At 33.6% G+C, this 27,526-nt stretch overlaps 2 protein-coding genes across 2 annotated transcripts in view; one reads left to right on the plus strand and one right to left on the minus strand.

The window, feature by feature from the left end:
- The window catches only part of LOC140443325 (nucleoporin p54-like), a 124,072-nt gene that overhangs the window by 52,533 nt on the left and 44,013 nt on the right, over window positions 1-27,526 (minus strand). The gene's annotated exons all lie outside the window — the stretch shown is intronic.
- On the plus strand, window positions 1,114-27,240 carry LOC140443323 (uncharacterized). Its single transcript, XM_072534520.1, has 2 exons — window positions 1,114-1,369; window positions 25,702-27,240. Exons 1-2 carry the CDS (start codon window positions 1,358-1,360, stop codon window positions 27,049-27,051), a joined length of 1,362 nt encoding a protein of 453 aa, XP_072390621.1. The 5' UTR covers window positions 1,114-1,357; the 3' UTR covers window positions 27,052-27,240.

Genomic DNA, 27,526 nt, shown 5'->3' on the forward strand with positions numbered 1-27,526 from the left:
TGCTGTCTATTCTACAATTTTGCATTGCGTTTATTACTGCCGTGTGTTCTATGGTATCGAAAGCTTTTTCGTAGTCTACAAATGCTAGGAAAACTGGAAACATGTATTCGTTACATTTTTCTATTAATATTTTTGTGGTTAACAGGTGATCGGAAGTTGAATAGCCTTTTCTAAAACCTGCCTGTTCATATGGTTGGTATTCGTCTAATTTCCTTGTTAGTCGAGTAGTTATGACTTTGGTGAGTATTTTAAACAGGTGTATATATGATATATATAATATTAAATATATAATATACAAAAGGAACATTTTTATTCTCGAGAGATGAAGAGAGAGAAAATATATCTTCTGTCTCTCTCTTACTCATTATCTTACATATTATGTAATGATTTCACCGATTCACTCCCGTACAAATTTCCAACGTGGAGCGCGCGTATAGAAGTATAACTTCAAAAATACGCAATAAATTAATCATATCAGGAATTGAGGTAAACTTACGAGTACGACGGAAAAACAGGTGTATACTTTTCCTAGACTTTAAACAGGCGTTTGACAAACTAAACAGAAGAAAAATGATCCAAGACTTACAAGAGAATAATATACCAAATAAAATTATAAGAATGATAGAAATGACAATGCGAGATTTCCAAGTAACATTAGACACCGAAAGAGAAAGAACAAAAATAATAAAAATAAAAAATGGAGTAAGACAAGGAGATGCGCTCTCAACGGTACTATTTATTCTATTACTAGACAAGATAATAAAAAACCTGTCAAACAAACGCATGAAAGGCATGAAAAAGAAGACCTACAGGTCTTCTTCCCCATCTAAAAGATGGAGGACAATTAGGAATTAACTTCACAGGAGCTGCTTAAAAAAACAGGAATTAAACACGATGACTTATATAAAGTAAGAATGGGTATGATGAATTAAAAATGTAAATAGTGAAAAATACTAATAAAATAATAAATAAAAAACTGAACATCGAATCTAAACGAACATGACACAATTTATTGCTATCGTAAATTTTTAAATACTGGGCCAATTATACATTTTCTTTGGATGAATTAAAACACGCTTTGATAAGAAACCACGATTTGTTCATTGGAAAACAGCACTCGTTATTGAGAGAGCACAAAAATTCGGAAAACTATATAAAACCAAAAAGTTTTGTCCAAACAACATATTATAGGTCAAGTAGCTGTAAACGAGTGCACACATAATTTTCAGTTTCGATAAAAACCAATTACCATAAAGTTTTGTTAAAAACGCATAAAAATTTGTATCGAGTTACCACACATTATAAGTTTTCCCCAAGCAAACTCATTCTACATCGGTTTATCAGTTGTGCAGTAGCAATGGCGTTCCAAGTAAGTTTTCTTCTAAATATTTTTTGCACATTTTGGCGTAACTTTGAGAATTTATCACGCAGTTCACTAACCCTTTTGCTAAAACAAATAAACAAAATATTTTATAGATTAGTGTCCAAAAATAAATTATTATTAAAAAAAATGTTTCTTTCTTCTAAAAAAAAATTAACTTTATTGTTGAATGTTTGTTATATACAAATAGATATATTTTTCGTCAATTTTTTATTTCATTTTCATCCATTTATATTCCATTTGTTGACAATCTCCTTTCTTTGGGGATATTATTCGTGATAACTATTTCTTATTTTTATTCTGTCTCATCTCCATGGCTTACGTTGTTCTCTCTTTAAATTATCTATACAAGCTATACGATCCCGAAGAAGCTCAAGCTGTTTTCACTTGAATATCCTTTTTGTGTGGGGATCATCCCATTCTGGGTTTGGTTTTACGGTTTCTGGTGTGACTTCGCTGTTTCCACTACTTTTCTCTATTCTTCTATCTCTTTGAATGGCCTTTCGATATTTCTAATTTCCATACTCACTAAGTCTTCTTCCACTTGTTGTCTCCATCTCAGTTTAGATCTGCCTCTGATTTTTTTACCTGGTGGTATCCATTCCGTTATAACTCTTAATGGATTGCTCTTCTCTCTTCTCATTATGTGTCCATACCGTATAATTCTTTGTGTTTTTATTGCTCTAACTAGATAACTATGTTATCTTGACCCATCCATTCTTGTATTTCGTGATTCATCCATTGTGTTGCATCCTCTTCGTTTTCACTCTTTCGCCCCAGTATTTTTCTGATAATCTTACTCTCAAAAACTTTCAATTGCTCTTCTTCTCTTGCTGTTAATGTAAATGTTTCTGCAGCATATACTACTAATGGTCTTATGGTCGTTTTGTAGATTTTCATTTTTGTGTTTCAGCTTATCTTCTTATCTCAAAACATTTTGTTATTTCTATAAAAGGCTGTATTTCCCACTTGAATTCTTCTTTTCATATATAAACTTTCATTTCTTCTGTTGACTAGTACTCTAAAATATTTGAATGTTTCAACTTCTTCAAAACTGTGTGAGTTCTGTCATTTGTGTCTTCTTTTTCTTGCTTAAGTTCATTATTTTGTTTTGTTTTCATTTATTTCCAGTCCTCTCAGTTTGGCTTCGTTTTCTATTTCTTGGAAGGTATTTAATGCCTTTTAATCTGTTGCTACTACGGCTATATCGTCCTATATCCTATTATTTGTACTGCATTCTTGTTTATAGTTTCTGCGTTTGACAGCTTTTTTATTATCTTATCTAGTGATAGGATAAATAGTACCGTTGAGAACGCATCTCCTTGTCTTAATCCATTTTTTATTTTTATTAGTTCTTTTCTTTCTCTTCCGGTGTCTATTATTGCTTGGGAATCTCGTATTGTCATTTCTATCATTCTTATGATTTTATTTGGTATATTTCTCTCTTGTGAGTCTTGGATCATTTTTCTTCTGTTTAGTTTGTCAAACGCCTATTTAAAGTCCAGGAAAAGTTTATGTGTTTCTCCGTCGTACTCGTATGTTTTTTTCGATCACTTGTTTTAGCGTATGTATAGCGTCTATCGTGAATCTTCCTTTTCTAAAACCGTACTGGTAATCTCCTATGCTTTGTTCTGTATACATTGTTAGTATGTCTCTACTTATACCAGTCATTACTTTATATGTTACATTCAGTAAATTAATTGCTCGGTAGTTTTTGCATGCTCTATGGTCTCCTTGTTTTGGGATTGTAACTATAATTCCCCTCTTCCATTCTCCAGGCATTATTTCTTTGTTCCATATAAAGTTTTGCACATATTTCTTCTTCTCCCGCTGTTTTAAGTTTGCATATTTTCTCTTCACTTCTGTATAGGTCAATTCTTCATCTTTATCTTGTTCTGTGTTCGTTATTGTTTCTATTTTTTCTTCTCTATTCGTTTCTTGATATATTTCTTCGAAATACTTCTGCTACTTTTTTTGCTACCATAGCTATATTAGCTGTCCGTTTTGGCTTACCTAGTTTTAAGTATTGGTACAATGGTTTTGAGTTTTCTTCTTTAAGTGCCATCTCCGCGACGAAGGTTGGTAATCATCATGGCTATTCTGACCTTCGAGGCAGCTGCTCTGAACAATTGCCTTGAGCTGCAACCACACCACTCTATCAGGTTCTTCAACCAGGAAACGCATCTTCTTCCTACGCTTCTCCTACCCTCTACTTTTCCTTGAATTATGAGTTTCAAGATGTATCTTTCGCCTCTCATCACAGGTCCGAGATATTGAGTTTTTTCTCTCTAAATTACACAACTAAAAGTACGTAAAGAACAATAAAAACTTTTAGAACAGCATAATGTTTAAAAAATCTGGTGACAAGATGTTATTTATTATAATAATTTTGAACTTTTTATTGTTAATGCTTCATGAATCATGATTTGCTTTACCGAATAGAAGTTAAAGACTTTGCAGTATCTACAAGAATGAATTGTATTGTTCTTTAATACAATTTTTGATTCCGGAGAAATTAATTTAATGTTTTTTCTTAATGTTATCCTTATAGATATATTTTTCTTCGATCTTTCGAAGATCATTTATTTACTTTTAACTTATTTTACTTTTATTACTTTTATTTCAATCTATTGACACTCGTCTTACCTGATAGTATATATAATATTTTTATTAACCTTTGTCTGTTTTATTCTATCTCACTTGAGTTTGTTTTATCTTCTTCCTTCTTTTAAGCAATTATTTCTGTTCATTGGTGTATTAATGCCCCTATCTTCTTGTTCTTCTTCCTTCTTGTATGTAGGCTTTAAAGCCTGTTTCTTTTTCAATATTAGCCTCCTAAATTGTTTAAATTATGGCACCATCTTTTTCTTGGTTTGCCAATACTTCTTTCATCTATTAGTACTATCCTGTCCTCTTCCATTCTACTGTGTTCGTTTCACTCCTCTTTCCGTTTTGTCACCCATCCATTTGTGTCTTCTATATTGCATGCTCTTAGGTTTTCGCTTCTCTCCCTATCCAACAGACTTTTCCCTGATATTCGTCGAAGTATTTTCATCTCTGTTGTTTCTAGTAGTCATCTCGTTTTAAATGTGTCAGGTCTTGTCTCTGCCGTTTATGTTAATATATAGGTCTAATTGCTGCTTTAAAGATTCTTGTTTTTGTGTCTTAGGTGTTTGGTCTTCCAGATTGTGTCATTAAGAAATCCAGCCGCTTTACTTGCTTTTAAGCTTTGTTGTCGTACTTCTTCTTCAACATCTCCTTAACTAGTTATATCTATTTTCAGATATCTAAACCTTGCTTCCTGCTTTATTATTTTCCCATCAATTTCGATTTTACATCGTAGTGGGTATTTAGATGTTGTCATACATCTGGTTTTTTCTACTGATATTATCATATTTTATTTCTTGGCTGTTGTACTGAAGATGTGTGTTAATCTTTGGAGCTCGTCTTCTGTCTCGGCGATTAATGCGGCGTCGTCTGCATAACACAATATTTGGATTTCTTTATTTTCCATTCTGTGATCATGACCTTACGTACTGCTTGTATTATTTCGTCCATTATTGTATTAAAGAGAAGTGGGCTTACCGATTCACTCTGTCTGACTCCGCTTTGTACTGGTATACACTATGTTAGTTTTCCATTTATCTTTGCCTGTAATCGATTATGGAACTAGATGTTTTCGAGGGTTTGTAGATGTTTTGGATGTTTCTTTTATACAGTAGGTGTAAGAGGTCTTCAACTTGGATGCGATCGAAAGCAATTGTGAGGTCTATAAAACATAGATATGCTGGTACATTGTACTCGATGACCCTTTCTGTGATTTGTCTTAGTACAAATACGGTGCCTACGCAGGATCTTCCGGATCTGAATCCTTGTTGTTCATCTGATAAAGTTGTTAATTTATTGATTTTGTTGGTTAGGGCTTTTGTGGTAAGTTTAAGTGCGGTGTTCAGTAGATTTATAACTCTATAATTGTTGGGGTCTTCTTTATCTCCTTTCTTGAACATTGGTATCTATACCCCTATCGAAGGTTGTTACTCCATATTTTGTGCTGTAGCCAATACTAGATACGTCTACCGTTTGGTGATTTGTTCCTTGTTATATTGAATGTTAAATTATAAATTCTTAAAATTGTTTTTTAGTTTTCTGGGTTAAGAACATCATATTAAATGCCTTTGCCCCTGTGTTAAATCTGTGCTCTTGTTTTTGGATACTGTTTTCATTTTGGACTATCAAAATAGTAGATAAAACCTCATGAAGTATAGTAGCTAACACAGAAATCTCACACGAAAATAGTTTCAGAACAATTTGAATTTTTCTTCTCCATTCTGCATTCCTCTTTGCATTTGCATCTGTACTCTCTTTTGGTATAGATATATTGTCGATCCTTTCTATAGGCTTTTGACTCTTATATTTGCGGGTACATATTCTACTTTTTATTTGTATCATATATTCTTGTACTCATTAGCATTTTCTACAATACCAGTGTATAATTATTTATTATTGCCGACAATGTAAGTGTCTTTGAATCTAAGACTTCTTCTTTACGTTCCATCTTTCTGACGGAGTTGTGCAATCATCATTGCTATTTTGATCTTAGACGCGACTGCTATGAATAATTAGATTGACGTGCATTCGTACCATTACCTCAAATTACGCACTCATCAGATATTTTTATTCCTACGCTTTTTGGCCTAGGCGGTTCAGTGTATAATCAGTTGAAGTATGTATTATCTCTCCCCACTCATAACATGTCCCAGGTATTGCAGCTTTAGTGTTTTGAGGATAATTTTTATTTTGGATTGAATGATAATTGAATCGGTGTCAACAAAAATGTTGTCATGAAAACCATTTTTGCGGAAAACTGGAGAAAACTGTATAAATCTGTATAAGTGATTTTTAAATATGTTAATACCAAAAAATTGATGAATGTTTGATATGAACAAATGTTAGATATTTCCTAGTGCAAAATAATATGTATATATATATGATATAAATATTCAAATGTTGTCAACTTAGAACTTTTTTGTTTACATTCCTAAGATGACACAAAAAAATCTTCATTTTGTTCAAGAAAAATATATTTAACCTACAGAACAGAAATAAAATTTTAGGTAAAAATTTTAAAGTCAAATATTCAGTCATTTTTTGAACGCTTCAAAATGCCATGTTTACTCCTACTGGATGTCGTGTTCATCTTCTGCAACATTGGGATTATCAGTTGATAGCCACTCCATGAATTCGTCATAAAGCTGTCTAATACTACCAAGTATATAAGGTAACAGCTTACCAATATCTTGGAGCTTCACTTTTTTAAGTGATACTTTACCGTATGGATAACAAATGATTGTGGGAAATTCAGTTGATTAATTATTTACTTAAAATGTTTATAGGTTTGTTCCATGAACCCATAAATAAAAGACCTACAAACAATCATACCTTTAGCTGTTCCATAAGTAAAGTGCATGAAGGAACTTTAGTCTATTCCATCTATCCTATCATTAACAGGAACACGCTTTCCTCTTATTTCCTCAGAAATGCACGTCTCTTTATAGTAGGTTAGTCACCAATGTTCGAAATCTAGTATATCTTCTGTGCTAACTTCTTCGACTGTAAACTTATCTATCATATTACTAGAAGTAATAATAATTTCGGTTATCTCGTATAAGGTGTACACCCTATCATGTCTTTTTAGTTGTTTCTTGATGATTGAAAAATCCCTGTCACAATTCGATGCATGAAGTTACGGATCCAATAGCACTGAATAGAGCAATAAGGCAAGGTGACATAATACCTGTTTAAACAAGCCACAGAGAATGTATTTAAGAAACTAAATTGGCAAGAAAAAGAAATAAGAATAAATGGAGAATATCTTAACCATCTAGAATATGCCAGTGATATCTTCCTGGTAAGAAGTGACGAAGAGGAGTTAAAACATCGAACAGGATTAGCATGAACAGCATTTCGAAAGGTATCAGTTATGACATAAGGTAATGACAAGGACGAACATGGATAAATTAGTAAAGACCCAGAGAGCGATGGAAAGGCGAATGTTGGGAATAGGCTTGAAAAACAGAAAACGTAACGTGGATACTGAATGGTACGAAGGTGAAAGATAGAAAAAGCAAAAGACGTAACGTGGAAATTTGCAGGCTATAACATCAGGCAGAAGGACGATAGATGGAACAAACAAGTGCTGTACTGGAGACTTTCGGAATCAAAACGACCAAAAAGAAGACCACAGATGAAGTGGAGAGATGGTTTAAAAAGGACTTATAGATATATTAGATATAACCAGATTTTACGACAATAAAGGCAAAATGAAAAATGCCTCTTCAGTTATTAATAACGAAATGATGCATAAGTGACACTATTTAAAGTGGTGTAACGAAATATATCTCAATATTTGTCCAATTACTCAAAATATGTGAACACTTTCGATGTGGATATACAATTAATATTTAGTAACGCTTTATGCTATATACAGTTTTAGTAGCCAAATTTTAATAACATTTTCAATTCTTTCAAGTTATCAATGTCATCGAGATTACGATTATACATCCATGAAAATTTTATGACCAATAAATTCAGTTACCTTTCAAATCTGTTGAAATAGTGTAATGTTGTTTTACAACAATAATATTTTTCAATAATTTTAAAAACAATATTGCGCAGATTTTATTAACATTGTTATTTATATACACATACAGGGTTGGTCACTCAAAAGAGTCAACCCGGATATTCGGCAATATTCACTGGATTTTGTGAAAATGCTAAAACAGATCGATTTATATTCCAAAGTAGACATCTTTTGACGATATAGATATCTGTCATTTGTCAATTCTCTCCTTACCAGTACCACAAACCTTTAAATTTAAATATACTCCAGTCGTCAGATATTTGACCTCTAAAAATCATACGAACAAGAGTGTTGCTGAGAATGTCAATTTTGGGACCCCAAAAAGGAGCAAAAAAGTTGACCACTATTACCCCGGGTTCTCCCAAAAGCGCACCCTCATAGGGGGGGGGGGGGACGGAAAAAATCAAATCTGTAAGCCGTAAAGAGTAAAGCTTTCGTATGCAATATTTGTATTTTACCGTAAATAAAGTCAGTTTTCATAAAGGTGTACAATAGGGTGGATCGAAAAATCGAAGTTTCAAAAACTGTTTTGGAATAGTGCGCAGAAGTTGCCAATTGGTATTACAAACCTAATCTTTATTTGCCATTTTTAGAAAAATCTTCATCTTCTGCCCTTTGCCCGGGGGTTGAAAAAATAAAAAATATAACAAAATACGAACTTGTGAGTTTAATTGAAAAGTTAATTAATAAGTACATGTTATTATTATAAAAATGATATCCAATTAATTGAAATATCTTTGAATGTCATTTTTACTCCTCTACCAACTCCCTACCCTCCCTCTTAATTTTGATTATTTTTTGTTTGTAGTTTTTTTGGCTCAAATTTTGGCATATCTCTCTTGTGTCCCTTTTCTGTCTCTTTCTTGTGACCCAGCAACTGATGAAGATACTTCAGTTATGAGCTTCACGAATCTCCCTACAGATTTGGTGTGACAGGAAAATGTACCCATGTCGATGATTTTTTCAGGAAAACCAGAGATAAGATTTTTTAAATCCTATATTTTCAAATTTGGAAGCAATTGAGAGCAAGTTATTTTATTGTTTTGCCAATCAATCAGATCAATATGGTCATATGCTTTTAAAATTAATTTGTGGAATAATAAAAGGTCGGATATTAGATGAATTATTGTTGGCCTTAGTTTTTGCAATAAGAATTCGACCAAGTGCAAGCTCTGTTATATGCGGGCGAGTGTCATGCAGCATATATAGCAGAAGATTTTCCGGATGTACAAAATAGGTATTTCTTTGAATTACAGGGTCTATAACACTTTTTAAATTTTGCTCTAGGTCTCTACTACGTTTTATTGTTTGTAAAACATGCTTTGCACCATTCACCCATGATGAGTTGCATTTAATCTGAAACCATAAAGAAGCATAAACCGTGACAATAAATTTGGCCAATTCCTTTAATTCTGATGTTGGATTTTCAGTACTAACATAAAGACGTAGAATGCGATTCGCCAACGTGAGCCATCGAGAATGACTCAACTTTCCAGGGCTTTGGTTTAATAAATCGACAGAACATTCCCCTGTAGAAATTGCGACACAAATTTCACTTTCAATGCACTGATTTCCTATAGTTTCAGCAAAAGCTCTTGTACCTTCAGTTTGACCATCAAGCTTTTGAAAAAGATGCTTTAAAGGCAATTCATTAGCGTGAAGCTGACAGACAATTCTTTGTAAAGGGCGTCCTAACTTTAACTATAGTTGAGAAGTTGCGCCATTTTTTCTTCCCGTATTTACCACAGTTCCGTCACAGCCTACTGACACTAGTTCTTCTAGGTTATATCTATAACTTTCCAAAAAGTTAAAAAGACTTTGTCAAACGCTTAGAGCGGATCCAGAAAGGGGTACTGTGTGACCTAAAAATATAAAGCCTGGCTCTTGAACTAATAAAACATGCTCTTCGAGTGCGGTTCTTCTGTATGGCTTGCCTTCAATATTTTTAATAACGAAGGTTTTATCCTTCCGTCAAAATATATGGCCTTTAAAGTTTCAGGTAGTTTTGCATAAAACCTTTTCTTGATTGGTCGTGTATATAATGGTGTATATATATTATAAAACACGTTTTCTTGTTATGGTAGAAATTGAAGGTTTCTGTCACGTATTTAAAATTTTGTCAGACAGTATGCTAGGTATCTCAAAGGTTGGTTCCTTTCCTGAGTTTGGAGACTTTAAATTATGCCTTTCGAAGAAAGTACGTTACCTTTAAAACCTGCAGGAACACCAGTTAACAGACACTCAATTGTCTAGTATTACGTATCTTTGGAGAACTCATATTTTACGATACGATTACCGAAAACTACAAAAGTGTTCAATTTTCACAACTAACTGCAAACTTGCGCGACGTGCGGACTTTGAAACATTACTGAAAGTCGCAGCATCCCCGCAGATGAGACTTGACTAAACAAACCAGGACCGCCAGGACCAGGCTTCTTTTAATATTGCCAACATTTTTTTTTTCGTTTTTGAAAAGCCTGTAGAGGAGACAGGATGTTATTTTATCCAAAAGTCGTAATAATACTTTCTTATTACCGTTACTAAAGGTAACTTTTGGTGAGTATTCCAATTCAATTATTTTTTTTTTTAATTTTGAGATTATAATCCAACATTTTTTTTCGTTCTTCAAAGACTGGTAGAGGGCAGAAGATGTAATTTTATCAGAAAATCGTAATATTACTTCTTTATTGTCTTTACTAAAGGTAACTTTTGGTGGGTATTCCAAATCAACTTGTCAATTTTTTTTTTAAATTTTGTGATTATCGATCCACCCTAGTGTACAAATAAAAAAACGTTGCACGATTTTTGCCATTTTTTTGATTTTCAAAAGACCAATAGAATTTATTACTTCCATTGACTGGTCGCTATGGAATTGCGGTTTTGTGTTTTGGCAACAAATTTGAGGCATTTGAAATACGCATAAAAAACGCTGAACTTTCACATTACAAACGATCTAAAACGTTTAAAACTGCTTCTTTTTGATTGCACGTTTTTCGCAACTACACAACTTCATCTAGAAATTCCACCCAATACCGCCTTCGTGAAGGCCTTTCCCGTGACGTGTGATCGTTTGTACTTTAAAAGTTTAAATTCTGCGGTTTTAGATACATTTCACATCACCATCATCATCATCATTATCTTTGACTCGACAATGCTCTGTGGATTCTGCCCTGCTCTAAGATTAGTCGCCATTCTGTTCGGTTTCTGGCAACATGTTGCCATCTTCTGATCTCTAGTATCCCTAAGTCGGTCTCAACTTAATCTAAACCTCATAATTCGCAGTCGGCGTCTGCTTCTTCGTCTTATAGGTATTCCTGTCGTTAACTTTTTAGCAATCATGTTGTCAGGCATTATGTGTCTGGTCCATCAAAGTCGCTGTGTTTTAATGAACGCTACGACATTTGGCTCATTAAAGAGTTGGTATAATTCGAAATTAAATATTTTGCGCCACTGCCCTTGATCGTTTATAGCTCCAAATATTTTGCGGAATATCTTACGCTCGAATATTCCCAGAAGTGTTTCATTCCTCTGCTTCAGAGTCCATGTTTCCGCCCCGTATGTGAGGACCGGCCTCAGAAATGTTTTTTATATAATAATTTTAGTTTTTCTTTGGATATTTCTTGAGTGACATTGTTTTTGAAGTCCATAGTATGCCAAATTTGTAAGGTTCATTCGTCTTTTAATTTCTTCGTTTATTTTATTGGTAGTGGTCACTAGCGAGCCAAGGTATGTCTCTAATTCGTGTGTCTCGGACTGCCTTTTCCAAGTCAATGTTAGATAGGAGGCAAGCCAGGACATCCCCTTGTCTGAGTCCATGCTTTGTCTCAAAGGATCGAGAACTTTCTCCCTGTATCCTAACGCTGGCTTTTAAGTTAGACATTTTCTTCTTCTTCTTCTCTTCTTCAGCCTTAAGTAATCCAACTTTAAAATAGGCCTCCCCCAAATCAATCCAATGTTTTCTATTTTGCACCACTTGCTTCCAGTTGTGTCCTCCGATCTTCTTAATGTCATCAGTCCATCTCATTTGTGGTCTTCCTCTGACTCTCTTTCCTAACCATGGTCTCCATTGTTGTATTTCGTGGCTCCATATTTTATCCTTCAGTCGGGTATTGTGTTCTGCGAAGCTCAATTTTAATTTGGCAGCATATTCTCCTGCGTCTTTTACTTTGGTCTTGCCTCTAATCCATTTGTTTGTTTTTTTGTCAATAAGTCTCACCCCAAGCATTGATCTTTCCATCGCTCTTTGTTCCTTTACTATTTTATCCATATTAGACTTGGTGAGTGTCCACGTCTGTGAACCATACGTGAGTATAGGGAGCATACACTGATCGTAAATTCTGGTTTTCAAATATTGTTCTATTTTAGTGCTTTTCAAGATCCAACTCAGTTTTCCAAATCCTGCCCAAGCTAACCTTATTCGTCTGGTAATTTCGGCAGTTTAATTTTCTTTGGTAACTTTCATTATCTGTTCCAGGTAGATGTATTCGCTTACTGTTTCTATATTTATATCGTTCAACGTTATTTCTCTAATGTTCGGTGTATTTGTCATTATTTTTGTTTTTTCTAAGTTTATCTTAAGACCTACTTTTTTCGAAGCTTGAAATAGTTGCGTCATCATGGTCTGTAGTTCTTCGAAACTTGTAGCGAATATTACAATGTCATCAGCGTATCTCAAATGACTCAGTTTTCTTCCATTAACATTTATTCCTTTATCTGCCCAGTTACTGTCTTTGAACATGTGTTCCAGTTTAAGTGTGAATAGATTTGGTGACATAACATCTCCCTGGCGAATTCCTCTGTTAATTGGTATAGCTTTGGTTTTCACATCTATTTGTATTTTCATTGTAGCTTTCTTGTAAATATTATGTATGAACATTCTGTATCTGGAGTCTATCCTGCAGTTGTTCATAGCTCTCTCTATTGCCCAAAGTTCTATGGTGTCGAATGCCTTTTCATAATCACATTGTCATAGACATTGTCATTCTCGTTAATTGGATAAGTTTTTCTGGTATACCAAACTCACGCATTGATTGGTATAGTACTGTTCTCTTGACACTGTCGTATGCGACCTTGAAATCGTCGAATAGGTGATGGGTTTCAATGTTAAATTCTAATGTTTTCTCGAGGATCTGTCTTATTGAATGAATCTGGTCAATTGTTGATTTTTCTGGAGTAAATCCATCCTGGTATTTTCCAACTATGGGAACTGTGTAAACTTGTAGCCTTTCGTAGATAATATTTGCTAGTAAGCAGTTTTAACAGGGTTATACCTCTGTAGTTATCACACTGGAGCTGATCGCCTTTTATATGTAACGAATACATCACGCCTTAAGACTATTCACAAGGCATGGTCTCATTTTGCCAGACAAGAAGTAAAAGTTTATACAGTGCTTGTAGCAGGGCGTCGCTACCATTCTTGTATAGCTACTACTAATTTGATACTACTAATTTGATAAGTTTCTGATGCTTTATTATTTTTAAGTTTTTAAATGGCTTGGGCAACCTCTTCGCAATTGGCTTGGCTTTGGCAACCTCTTCGAATTGCCTTTTCTTCTTCTATGTAATTTTTTCCTTCCCTTCTTAGGGTCCGGTATTCCTCCTTTGCTCTTCTTGTGCATCTAGCTTGATTGGTATTTTTCAAAAATCGAAATTTCTTGTTCTTAGTTTTTAAACATTTTTTTGTACGGCGTACAGATTCTTAGTAAATCTTTCCGTGCCCTCCCCCTCCGATGGGGCGTTCTAGTGGGAATTCAGGGGTAAAAGTAATAAACATTTTTGCAACTTTTTGGGGTCCCAAAATTGACATACTCAGCAAAATTCAGCTTGTTCGTATGCTTTTTAGAGGTCAAATCTCTGACGATTGGACTGTTGGAGTTTTTGTGATGCCTTTTCTGTATAGTTTTGTTGGTCTCTTTGAATGGCTTCTTGAAAGTGGTTCATGATCTTCTTTTTGTATTGTTTCATTTTTTTCATTTTTTAAAATTTCTTCTTTATAAGTGATAATGTAGAATCATTTTTTACTACAATAGATATTAAAAAAAATTTTTCTTCTACTGAAACAAGTATTTGGCAAGTATCCTTCTATTTCTTCCGTTTCATCTATTTTGTTATTTCACCACCAGTTTGGAACTTCTTGGTTTTATAATAATAGAATCATATTAAATTGTCTTTATTTAGTCTGTAAAAGTTTACAAACATGATAGCCCAGTCTGGTTATGCAAAAATCATCGATTTCACGGCAAAATTTTTCGCAGATAGCTGAAGCTTTTAAGACAGAGGTGGGGGTTACTAGATGACGAATAGATGAAAAGGTACTCGTATTTTTACCTTGGGTTTTTTTTTAAACAATAATTTATGGTCACAATTTGATTTTTTGTCTATAAGTTTTTTCCCTTATATTTTACATAAACAATATTTATATCATTTTTTTTATTTTTTATTTTCCCGTTTTTTAAATTAAAATTGATAAAAATTTACGGAGATATTTGCAAAAAAGCAGTTTTTTGCACTAATTTATAATTTTTATTAATTTTTTTATGAACAAAATAAAATGTTATTAATACATTTAAACATCGAGAAATTACAGTCTTTTAAATTTGTGCGAAAATCCCCCCGATCGGTCAAATAGTTTAAAAGTTATTTAATTTATTTATCCCTGAGGCTAAATATTTAAACTATTGAACTTGCTCTATTAATGATGCTAAAAATATTTAGCAAATTTCATAGGATTCTTTAGACTTAAACTATCTCAGAAGTTAAATGCATATTGCGTTTTCATCGAAATTATTTACAAAATAAACGTTTGAAAAACGGGATATGTTTTTTACTTATTAACATTTGTAATAACTTCTATATTTTTCAAGCTACAGACTTGTACGTACAACCATTGGATAGCTGGTTAAAAAACTCACTTTTAAAAAAACCTATGACCAATAGGAACGAAGTTAGGGACTATTTTTTTTAAAAATCGTATCTACATTGTTAGTAAACATTAAGAAGTAAAATTTGCACAAATTTTGAATAAAAATCTAAACTTTATATTGAAACTTATAGCTATAAAATTCATCCAATTTTTCGAAACTTAAAGGCCGTTTCAAGAAATCAAGAGATTTAACTCATAAATTTACTGATAAACTATTAAAAACTAAAACAGCATATAAGTAACCGATCGTTGGAAAATAGCTAGTCAATATCTTGGCAGCAAAGGACTGTGAGGATATCTCAGATCCAGATTGTGAGCATCTCCACCAAATACTAACTTGTTCCTTAAATAAATATGATTCGACGACGAATTAATTTGATATATCAAAGAGGCGATGTGATATTTGTATAAGTTATTTATAACCATTGAAGTTCTTTTGATTTCCTTGATACATGATCATATTTCCTTATTTATGCCAAAGACAAATCTGCAACAATTATTTTGAATTTTTTGCAACCTTAATTTTTTTGACATTACAGTTAACTTAATTTTTTGTCGTTTTAATTGTTATGTTAATATAAATTAAAGTTTCTGCGGACTCTAGAAAATCATCTTTACTTCCCCTCACTGTGATGAAATTTCTATAGTACACGCCCAAATTTAATCCCGCTTTTGAATGTTGTTGAAATTTTTAATTTATTTCCTATCCTTTTAAGTTTTTCTGATAATCCTTTTATATATGGTATTGTTATTTTCCTCGTATTATTCCTTGTGTATGCTGTAGGATCTCGTTCTAAGTTGTTCTGTTTTATTCGATTTATTATGAGAACGATTTCCGAAGTGGAAATTAAAACGGCAATAAACGTACTTTAACCTTTAATTGTGGCTTATTTCCATTTAACTAGTAATTACTTTAAAATGCCACAAGAAACTAGCTTCAGAACAATATAAAGTTTTATGAATTCGTTCATCACCAGATTAAATATTAACAAACATTAGATGGTACTAACTCCATCGATTTTCCCTAGAATTCCTGATCACCATCAAGTTATCTTAATAAATATTTATTATTGATTTTATTAGTTCTATATTAAAAACTGACCATTTTAATGATATAAATAGAAAATATCAGGAACAAAAATACGATATAAATATAAAACTAATTAGCAAAAAATAAAAAAATAAAGAAAAAACAACATGATTAAGTACATTCAGTAAAAACAAACTTACGTCTCGCCATTAATTAATAAGTTAAGAGAACAGCTGGATTGTAATATGATCGAATGTATTATGTAATAGAGGAAATGTTTAGACGTCTTCAATAGACAATAGATAATAGCAGTTCATAACATCAATATATTGCTAAATATTTTTATATATGTACTTTAAGCAAAATATGTTAAAATTAAAATATTTAACTCGTGCATATTTCCTGGTTTCACTAATAATATTCACAGGTATGTAAACATACGAATTCGCAAACACTTATTTTCTTTGCATTTATCCCCGTACGGGGTCGGCTTTGCTAACTACATTTCTCCATAAGTTTCTTTTTCCGATATACATCGTCTTCATAAACATGTCCTAAGTGTTCACCACCAAGTGTTCTTTGCTCTTCATCTATAATGATGAAATTCATGAAAATTGGTACGAACAACACTACGAAAACCTCCAAAATACAATAAACGAGAACATTACAACCCAAATGTCAACCTCACCTGCTCGAGTGTTAGTTAGAACTACTATTTGATACTCAAATGGAGTTGGCACGGCGATGCCTAATCACCAGTTCATTTCAAGCTACCTTTGAAAACCATTATTAGAAAATTATATATCACAGGCTATATAAATACAAGATATTTTTAAATATGTGCATTGGCAGGTGACACTGACATAATAAGCGGCAACAAAAGAATGTTGGGCTAAAAAACTACAGACCTGAAACGATAAACCACTAAACGTGGCCTAAATATTAACAAAAGGAATACAAATATATGGAGAACAAAACATATGGTCGACATAAGAACCTAAACATTAAGAATAATATCTACGAATATGCCTGCAGCTTTCCCTCCTCCTCCTCATTTCTTGACCTCTTGTCAGGGCATGGTCATACTCTAAATTAGCTTGATGTCTCCATTGGGTGAGATCCTGTTCCATATGACCGGCTTCATGTAGGGATTTACCCACCAGAGTCTTCAGTTGGTCTACCCATCGTGTTGGAGATCTTCCTCTTGGTCTTTGGTCTTCTACCTTTCATTCTACTACCAATAGTTGCATGGTCCCCGTTCTTCTAGCTATGTGGTAGACGTAAATTAGGTATACTCGGTTTACTTTTTTTATAGCCTGTCTTTTCTATGAAGCTCTTCCAGAATTGACAGGTTGGTTCTATGTTCTGTCCAGGACACGCGTAGAATTCTTCTATAGACTCACATTTCGAAGGCTTCGATCTTACTCCTACCGATTTTTTTGAGCGTCCATGTTTCATTTACCAACCTGGGCATAATATTCCTTGTTATTGTTCGGTCTTTCCCTATTTAAATCAATTTAGCTGTTGCAGTTAGGGCCATTGCTAGTCTACGCTTGATTTCTAAAGAGCAATCTTCATTTGTTGCATCATTTCTGAAGATCAATCTGTCTACCACTTCGAAATTCGACACTTGGTGTATGTGTGGTAGATTATTATTTGCTCTGTCTGCGATTATTATTTTTGTTTTTCCGGTGTTGATCTGAAGTCCGAATTGTTCGCTTATCCGGACTTTCCCTACCTGGGTTCAATAACAAATGACAGGAATAACGTCAGTAAAGAAATACAAGCACGGATTCTTATCGATAATAAGTACTTTTATACATGAAAAGACTTTAAATATTGTTTTATATGGGATTAACCCACAATTCATTGCAATGAGTTAGATTTTACATTTGTTCTAACGTTTCGATTTCCAAACCCAAAGTCGTGTTTAAAAAAAATTATAAATTAAGATTATTAGATTTAACATATAAACCAATTAGACAGTTGACTTACTTGGCCTAGGACTTATAGGCAAATAGCCATGTTTTGAGTGAGCCACTCAAAATATTGCAAGATGGAGGCAAAGTACAACTGTCAAATTGGTTTACATGTTATCTAATAATCTTAATTAAAATTTTTTTTAACGATTTCCGGAATGGAAATCGAAGAACTATTCGCTCCGTGCGTGACTGACGAGACACCTACCGCCTTCATCTGACTGTTTTGGACCTACCAATTTTCAGGTTAAACATATGACATATGTTTGACATTGTTAAATACAGGCGAAATTGACAATTATTAATAATTAACTTTTTAATTATATTTTTTCAGTTTATGTACAAAATAAATGTAGTATTAAAAACTGGGTTTCTCAAAATTCACTATAATACATATTTTTAACCCCAAACGGAAAAGAAAGGGAAAATGTAGTACTGGCAAATCAAGTTTTTTACATGAAAGAGCATATAATTAAAAACAGTAATAGTAAAAGGTATTATATAAAAGTTAAAGTCATCAGGCGCTCTGCAGTTAGCTTGAAGCCTTATAAAATATCATTTAAGGTAAATTATTTAAATATCTCCTATTTCAATTGCATAAAAATGAGGTTATGTGATATTTACTTTTTCATATTAATAGCACGGATCCATCTTTTTCTTTTCTCTAATTTATATGTAATCTTTGGGAACCTTTAAAAACTACACTTACTATTTTTGCTATTACGGTAGACTCCCTCTATGACGGGAACTGAAATGGCAGACTAATTACCTCGTTATAAGCGGATCTCGTTATATCCAACAACAATAATACTGTGCATACATATGAATATGTAGTTTTCTAAAACATTAACTTTCTATAGTGAAGCCATTCGGAGCAATATAAGATGCTAATAAATATTGTTTGAATGGCGTTTTTAAAACAAAGTTGTTTACTTTTATTGTCAATGAAACGCATTAAAACAAAAAAGAGTTGTTTACTTTTACTGTCAATGATATACGTTAAAACAAAAAATCTGTATTCTTTAAATATGTATAAAGCGTATAAAGTTATTTTGTCATTTTTGGCTGCTTTAAATTGTCCAGTATTCTATCTATCATATTTCCTAAAGATGTGAAACAGTTTTATGCTTCTTCATTTGCGTTTTGTCCTTGGATAAAGTTTCTGACAACCTTTAAAACACTTTCCACATCTTGTCTATTAGGACCCATATTATTAGGTGTGAATGGTCAACCCCGTACAATGACACTTGTGAATCATAAATTTTACATTTCCGACTAAGAATCATAAATTGTAAGAAGTTTATTGCGGGCGGCCCGCAGTTAAAAAGGGTATTTATTTATAGCTACGGCCGGGCCAAAACGTAAAAAAAACGTTTTTCATCTTATTTTTTCTCGTTATAAGCAAATTTACCTCGCTATAGAGGGTTATAGTTCAATAGAAATTTCACGGGACATCTAATGTACCTCGTTATAAGCGAAACCTCGTAATAACCGTGTTCGTTATAGAGGGAGTATACTGTATTAGCACAATTAAATACGTAACGTGTATTTGCACACATTTTTGATAAAATTTATGCGTAAAAAGATTCCAATTTTGTCATATTTCCCCGCTACGCACGCTGGCATCGTTTCAAGGTGCCCCTACCATGGTCACGCACGGAGCGAATAGGAAATTTCAGTGAGCCACTCAAAATATGACAAGATCGAGGTTAAGTAAGTCAATTGTCAGGTTTGACAGTTGACAATTGGTTTACCGGTTAAATATAAATTATAAATATATAAATTTTCTGAAAACTATTTCCAAACACAAATTTAAAATGAAATTCTAATTACAATCAATTGTGGTTTATTACAAACGCCACAAAAAGATAGTTCCAGAACCTCTTCATACGAAGACTTAATAAAAGGCAAATACCTGAAATGAGACTCTAAGCTAAGATTCTGCAGTTATTATTATCTGCAAAATAACTAAGAAAGATATTTGGACCAACCTATTGTACCAATGGAATGCAGAGAATTAATTTAGAACGAATACCGGATAATCGAATAGTAACAGTAGTTTAAATAGGAAACCAAAAAGAATAAGAAAACAGCCCCATAAACGATGGATAGACGATATAGAGAGGACCTTAAAGCCATGAGCATCAGGAAATTAAGAAAAATAAATAGCCAACAGGGCAGAATGGAAGAATATTGCTAAATAGGCCAAAACTAACATAGGATTATAGAGCCAAAGAAGAAGACAATGAGCTTGACCTCACAAAATAATATATTCTGATCATTACGGCTGATTTTAAAGGCCGTGTTGACGATAACATACTGCCAGGGGTAAAAGAACGATCTAATGACAATATCAAAAATGAAAACGGAGACCTTCTGACCAACTTTTGTAGCATACATAAAATAAGTGTAAATTAATGGAGTTACCCAAAAGGTGGCCAAAAATTAAATCAAATATCTCAGCTAAGAAAGTTTTTAAAGAAAGATATATGTAAATAAATTGTTCTCAGGGCGAATCACTCCATGTTTTTTTACAGAAGTAAAGGAAAATTGTAAAGGAAAGAAATGCACTTACGTAGAACACACGTCAACAAAGACACAACAAAAATATATGACAATTACTACACAATAAGAAGCTAAATACATGCAGGGCCATGCAAGGTCAAAGAACGGGGATGAAGGAAGTAGTAGACCCCAAACACACAAAAAGATACATGAATTATCTAAAAAAAAACTGTATGCAGAGAGAAAACAAATGGCGTTCAAATCAGAAACTCCAGAAATAACTGCAAACAGAGATGAGTGCGTCTCAAAGATATCATAAAAACTATTGAAAACATCTGCCAAAACAACAAGTTTGAATTTAGAATAGTACCAAGACTAATCCATACATCGAATTCAAGAGCAAAAGAATTGATGACCTCAACGCAGAAAACCAAAAGAGTAGTAACCAGTAAAGAGCCAACCAGACATAAATTAAATATCGATGGCATCAGAATTAAACAATTAATGGAAATAAAATACCTTGGAATTAGACTGTCAAGGTATGGAGACCTGTACAGAGGAGTGAAAGATCAAGCACCAAAAGCAAACAGACTGGCGGGATGCCTTTATACTATTATGTGGCGAAACTGACATATTAACACTGAGATAAAATCAAGAATTTATAAGGACAATATAAGAACAACAATAAAGCATGCATCAGAAAAATAGCCGACACATCCACAATACAAGGGCTATTGGAAACGGCGAACTAAGGAGAATTACAAAAAATACAGTAAGAAACCGAAAAAGAAGTGGCGTAATCAAATGTAGACGAAACCAAAGACATTAAGACACGTATTGAAAAATTTCTCTTCGGGGAACCATGCCACGACTCATAAAATTCCTATATACACATTCTTTCCCTCCCCATCCTACTTAACAAGAATATGAAGAAAACCAGATGCAAAAAAGGACACTGGACAGAATTCCATTGAATATCAGCCTTGTTCCTGTACGTGGGGCTCTATAGGAATCGATCAACGATCCTCAGCTTCTTCTTCTTCACGTGCCATCTCCTGACACGTGAAGGAGGTTGGCAACCATCATGGCAATTCGCACTTTCGACGCCGTTGCCCTAAAGAGGTACAGATACAGCAGAAGTACAGTTAAACCAAGCTCTCAAATTATTCAACCAGTAGATGCATCTTCTTCCGCGACTCCTTCTACCCTGTATTCTTCCTTGCATTATTAATTGCAACAAGTTATAACGCTCGCCCCTCATGACATGTCCCAGATATTGCAGTTTTCTGACTTTAATTGTATTTATCCTCAGCTACTCGTGGGAATAAATATGAATATTCGCCAACATGCAAGGCAAGCACGGTGTTTAAATGCCAAAAACCCGACCACTGTAAACCAACCGTACTCAAAGTGCGTCAACAAAATAAACCTCAACATCGCCACATATAATACTCGGTTACTCTTTACCGAGGAAAGCTTCGAAGAAATGGAAGAAGAACTCTCAAAAGTAAATTGGGATATCGTGAGTATTAGAGAAGTAAGAGAAAACGAAGAATCTTATCAAACTTCCATCAGGCCATTCATGGTACTACAAATAAGAAGAAGAAGAAGAATCGATAATCCAAGGTGTCGTTTTTTTATTCACAAAAGAATTGCTAACAAATTGTGTCAATCCAAATCTCAACAAGGATGGTCTACTTACACATCAAAATAAGCCTAAGATATATCCTAAAGATCATTAAGTGTACGCCCCTACTACAGGACATCCAGACGAAGAAGTCCAAATAGTCTACGATCAAATATGCTGTGCAATCAAGGAAAATCCTGACCACTTCTTAATAATAGGTGACGATTTCAACGCCAAAATAGGCACTAAGGAAGACACCTCTGAAATATTATTGGGAAATTTTGCAAGCGAATGCAGAAATGATAGAGGCAAACAACTGTTAACTTTCCTTTTGGAAAATAATATCTATCCAATAAACAGCTTTTTAAAAAGAAAAACCATAGAAGATGGTCATGGGAATGGGCTGTTGATATACCTTAAAAGGCTTGTTGGAATGAGCTTGATCTAAAAGCCTCAGAATTGTAACAAGCGTAAGAATTATAACAATATTCTTGCTAGTGGAACTATAGGTCTATTGCCGTCCAGAATACTAAAAAATATCACATTTTCAACATTTTTTTTTTATCTTATCTATTAAATATGACAATAAATTTTTTTTTATATTATTATTCAACTTTTGAAGATTAAAAAATTTCTTTTACATTGTTCCTGCATTTAAAGATTTGTCCAAAAATTACCGCTCCATGGCGGACAGTTTTTCGCCTCGAAAAGGGTTTTTAAAAAGAAGTGTCTCTACGTGACAGTTTACCAGAAAAATAAAAATTCTTAAAAAAGTGGCGGACATTTGAAAAAATTGTTCAAAAATTGACCTTTATTTCGACTTTTTCCAGTCAAAAAAAAATTTATTATTATTTTTTAGTCAAATTGTGATACACTATCATAGAGAAAACCAAAACAAACAAAATACGTTAAGGTTACATGATCGGTATCAAACATATACCGATTCCAACTGTCATTATGTCTATCAAACGAGTCGTTCAGAATCTTCTCGCCTCTCACCTCCTCTCATTTCACAAGAATAGTCACTGGCGTTAAATATAATTGTTTATAAGCAATAAAATAAAACAATATTTAATTAAATGAAATATGTTTAATGGCTGCCACTACTACAGTAATAAAACATGGGCAGTGCGATAACAATATGAGTCATGTTTTTCTTATATTGACATAAGTATAGGAAAAACATAAATCTTTTACATTTTCAAAAGAAATACTATAGCATGCATGTTATACATTTACAGGCACAATATACATTTCATATACATTTTAATAGTAACACTGCTATGAAATCCTCCTTTGAGATAATAACGGTTGCTGACAACTTCAGGTTTTAAGGCAGGTAAACAGATAGGCTGCTTTTTCGGGAGCCAACTGTTATAAATAGGCCCCAGTATTCGACAATGTTCATCCTGACTTTCCGATCAATTGTGACATACGGAAATATGCCGAGATCAAAGAAAATATGTATTTGCATGCCTCGTGGATTTCGAAAGGGCATTCGATAGAGTACAGCACGTATATTTAATGCAGATGCTAAAAAATGTAGAAAGAGATGACAAAGATATTCGTGTCATTAAAAATCTGTACTGGAATCAAACTGCTATAGTAAAAATTGGAGATAACTACAGCGACGAAATCTCCATACAAGGAGGAGTCAGGCAAGGTTGTATTTTGTCCCCAACACTGTTCAAAGCTTAGTCGCACCCGTTATTTAAAAATGCACTTTGGTCACAACCAAATGGAATAAAAATCAACGGGGAACTACTTAATATAATTAGATACGTGGATGGTACAGTAATTCTGTCAGAAAATATTGAAGGTCTCCAAACTCTGCTCGGTTTATTCACGAAGTAGGAGAGAACATGGGAATTAAAATAAACTCAAACAAAACTCAATTTTTAGTCTATAGCTTTAACCCACATCCTGATGCAGAGCTTTAATTAAATGAAGTCCAAATTGAAAAAGTTCAAAAATTACATACATTTTTTAACTGTCATAACGGACCAACTGAATCCAGACATAGAAATAAATATTATTAAAATATTCTGGAAATAAAATTATTTCCAGATTTAGCCGTACGGCTCACGCTTCCTCTAAGGGGAAAATTCACTCATCGCAGATACCTACGGTATCAAAAGGTTTGAGCTCTGGTGGGACTCTTTCTGTGTTATCCAGCATATCGAGGTGACTTGATATGCTGGAGTGTATCCGAAAACTTTTTGTACAAATCTGGACGTAGCGAGGAGTACAGCTTTCTGCATACCCTTATAGAGATGTTCATTTAGACCCATTTGTGTTATGTTCTCTAGGAGGTTTTTGGGAATAACACCAATATTAGATAGAATAATAGGTACTGTCTGGGTACTTTCCATTCTCCATTATCTAATAATTTGTATTTCTAGATCTCTGTACTTGGCGATATTTTCGTTGTATTTAATACGCAAAAATATTGGTGTTAAGTATCGCCACATCAATAAGTATTGTTTGCCTAGTAAGTTTATTAACTAGTATGAGATCCGGTCTATTTTGTGCCACTGGTTGGTCTGTGAGCACAGTGCGGTCCCAGTATAGCTTGTAGTTCTAATTTTCAAGCATTCTGTCAGGGATGTACTGATAATAAGGAAGATGGTAGGTTTGAAGAAGTCCCAGTTTATCAGCTAGTTCTTGGTGGATAATCTTTCTTACTGATCAGTAAGAAAGATCTTTATAATCAATTCCGACAAACACCTGGCAGCCATATCGGCATTTGTCATTTTGGAGTTGAGGATCTTTAACAATATATTTGATAATTTTTAGTTGGAATAACCTGATCCTGAATGGCAAGTAGAAAGCCCTCAGTCTCGGGAAACATCTTTCCTGATGTCAACCAAAAGTTCAATGCTGTATTCTCGACATATTCTTGGCTGATCTCATTGAGACCTCGCCCATGCAGAGGTTTACTCATCCAGGTGCGCATTTTTTCTTGCTTGGTCAGGTGGTATATGTGTATTTCTTTTCTCTCAGTTTCCCTCAGTTTAAACGGCGTTGTGTCATCTACTGTGCAAATTTCTCGATGTAAGGTAGATGGCTCAGCCTGCACCTGAAAATAAGTTCTTAAATTAGCAACCTGTTTATCCAATTGCTCACATATGTCCATAAGTCATCTTCCCCCTTAATATCGCGGTAATGTTGTTCTCTTTATTGCACTACGTGGATGGTGTTTTTGCGCCTTTTGAGAAGTGTTCTTACTTTCCACTGAAGACCCTTTATATCCGTTTTTGTCTACTTTAATGAGTAGCTCAGCGCGGAACAGGCGTACGTATTTAATACCTTAAACAAATTTTTACTATTAAGATATGACCGATTTAGTTGTCTTACTCTTCGTACGAACTCGGAAGTTAGTTCGGTTTTTATTTGTTTATGGTCAATTTTCCGCGCTTGCTTTACTCCGAGATATTTGTACATATCATTTTCCTATTTATAATATTATTATTATTGTTATTTTTATTGGATATTAAAATAGTAATCCATTATTCCAAAATTAGTTAGCTATATAGTTATAAGCCAGAAAACAAATTATACATTTCATATTTTAATTGATGTGTTTAAAACTATCTAACTTTTATTTTTTTTTTTAGCTACCAGGGAATTTATTGGGACAAGCGAAATCCTTATTACCAGATTTATCAATAAAACCAACGGTAGACAATCCACCAGGAAACGGTAATATATTGGACAATATACTTAATACCGGAGCAAATGTATTAAAAACACCTGCCGCAGTACTAAAAGGAGCTGTCACTACGACAGGCAACACATTGGACACAACAGTGACAGGTGTTAACAATACCTTGCATAGTTTATTTAATCCCGGCACAAATATATTGCAAGCACCTGGTAATTTTCTTAAAGGAGCTGCCGCCACGTCAGGCAAAGCATTGGACACAACAGTGACAGGTGTAAACAATACCTTGCACGATATATTCAATGCTGGCGCAAATGTATTGCAAGAACCTGGCACGTTAGTTAAAGGAGTAGTTCCCACATCCGGAAACGTAGTGGACACAACAATAACAGGTACTAATGACACATTACACAATATAGTTAATGCAGGGGCAAATATACTACAAACACCCAGCACGATACTTACTGGAGTAGTACCCTCACCAGATTCCACCAACATATTGGACTCGGCAGTAACAAATGTTAACAATACCTTACACAATATTATAAATACTGGAGGGACTGTAGTAAAAACGCCTACCAATATTATTAATCAGGTAGTGCCTACATCAAGTACTGGCAACATATTTGATCAAACCATGTCAACGATTAAAACAACGGCTGGCAAATCAATCAACACGGCTTCGGACATAATTACAAATATTTTATCACCTACAAGTACCGTAACATCTACAAGTCGTCAATCACACGGTATAGTAACAACCATAGAAGAGGACACTACAGACTTTGCTATCACTGAACCGACGTTAATTGACTCCACTACAGAAATATTAACTACAGTTATTCACCCAAAAACAACAACTATAAAAATAAACGAAGCAGTTTCAACTATACATAATTTTATTACAAAACCTGTTACCGAGACAGTAACTGAAAAGGTAATTGATGTAACATCCACATTCGCCCACGGAATAGGAGGTGGTGTTAAAAACACTACAGAAATTATACCTGACGTCATGAATTCAAACAGTAACGCTGGTACTACATTCTCGAGTAACGTGACATCTACCATATCAACGGTAACAAACAAGATTTTATACAATAATGGCATAGGAAATGATGCTGCTATGAAACCTGAAGAAGAAAAGGAAATAATCATATACATTGTTATCGGAATTGTGATTGGAATTTTGATTCTCGTTGGTGTGACGTCCTGTTACATTTACAAAAAAAAGAGGCACACCAAGACATATACAGCGTATCAAGTTAACCCGTTGAAGGAATTTAGTCGCACCACTGAATAATGTTTGTTGCACTCATGAACATCAACAAATCTGCCAATATGTACATTTGGAATATTACCAATATTCTTAAATAATGTTTAAGCCTTATCTGTAATATAATATGTCCCAGAGATTGGGAATCTTTTTAAGTCACACAATTAGAAGGCTTATTTTTGTGTTTTTATCCATAAATATATGTTTTCAAGTGTCTGATTGCATTTATTAAGAATATGGGACAATTATGATAAACAAATATTGTATATTATTAAGGTATATATTAAAAAAATGTAAAACAACACAAAAATATGAAACCTTTTCTGTACAAGTATAGTTTGTAACCAAGACTACTATGTAAGGAAGTAGGCGCTTATATTTATTAACTTTTTCTATATCTAAATAACTCACTACTTCACCAATACATTATTTTATTATATGACCATATAAAGAGCTTATTTCCAAAATTTTGATTTTTCGATGTTTTTATTTTATTAAAAAT

The sequence above is a fragment of the Diabrotica undecimpunctata genome, chromosome 6 (genome assembly GCF_040954645.1).
Source record: "Diabrotica undecimpunctata isolate CICGRU chromosome 6, icDiaUnde3, whole genome shotgun sequence".
In the NCBI taxonomy this organism is placed as follows: Eukaryota; Metazoa; Arthropoda; class Insecta; order Coleoptera; family Chrysomelidae; genus Diabrotica; species Diabrotica undecimpunctata.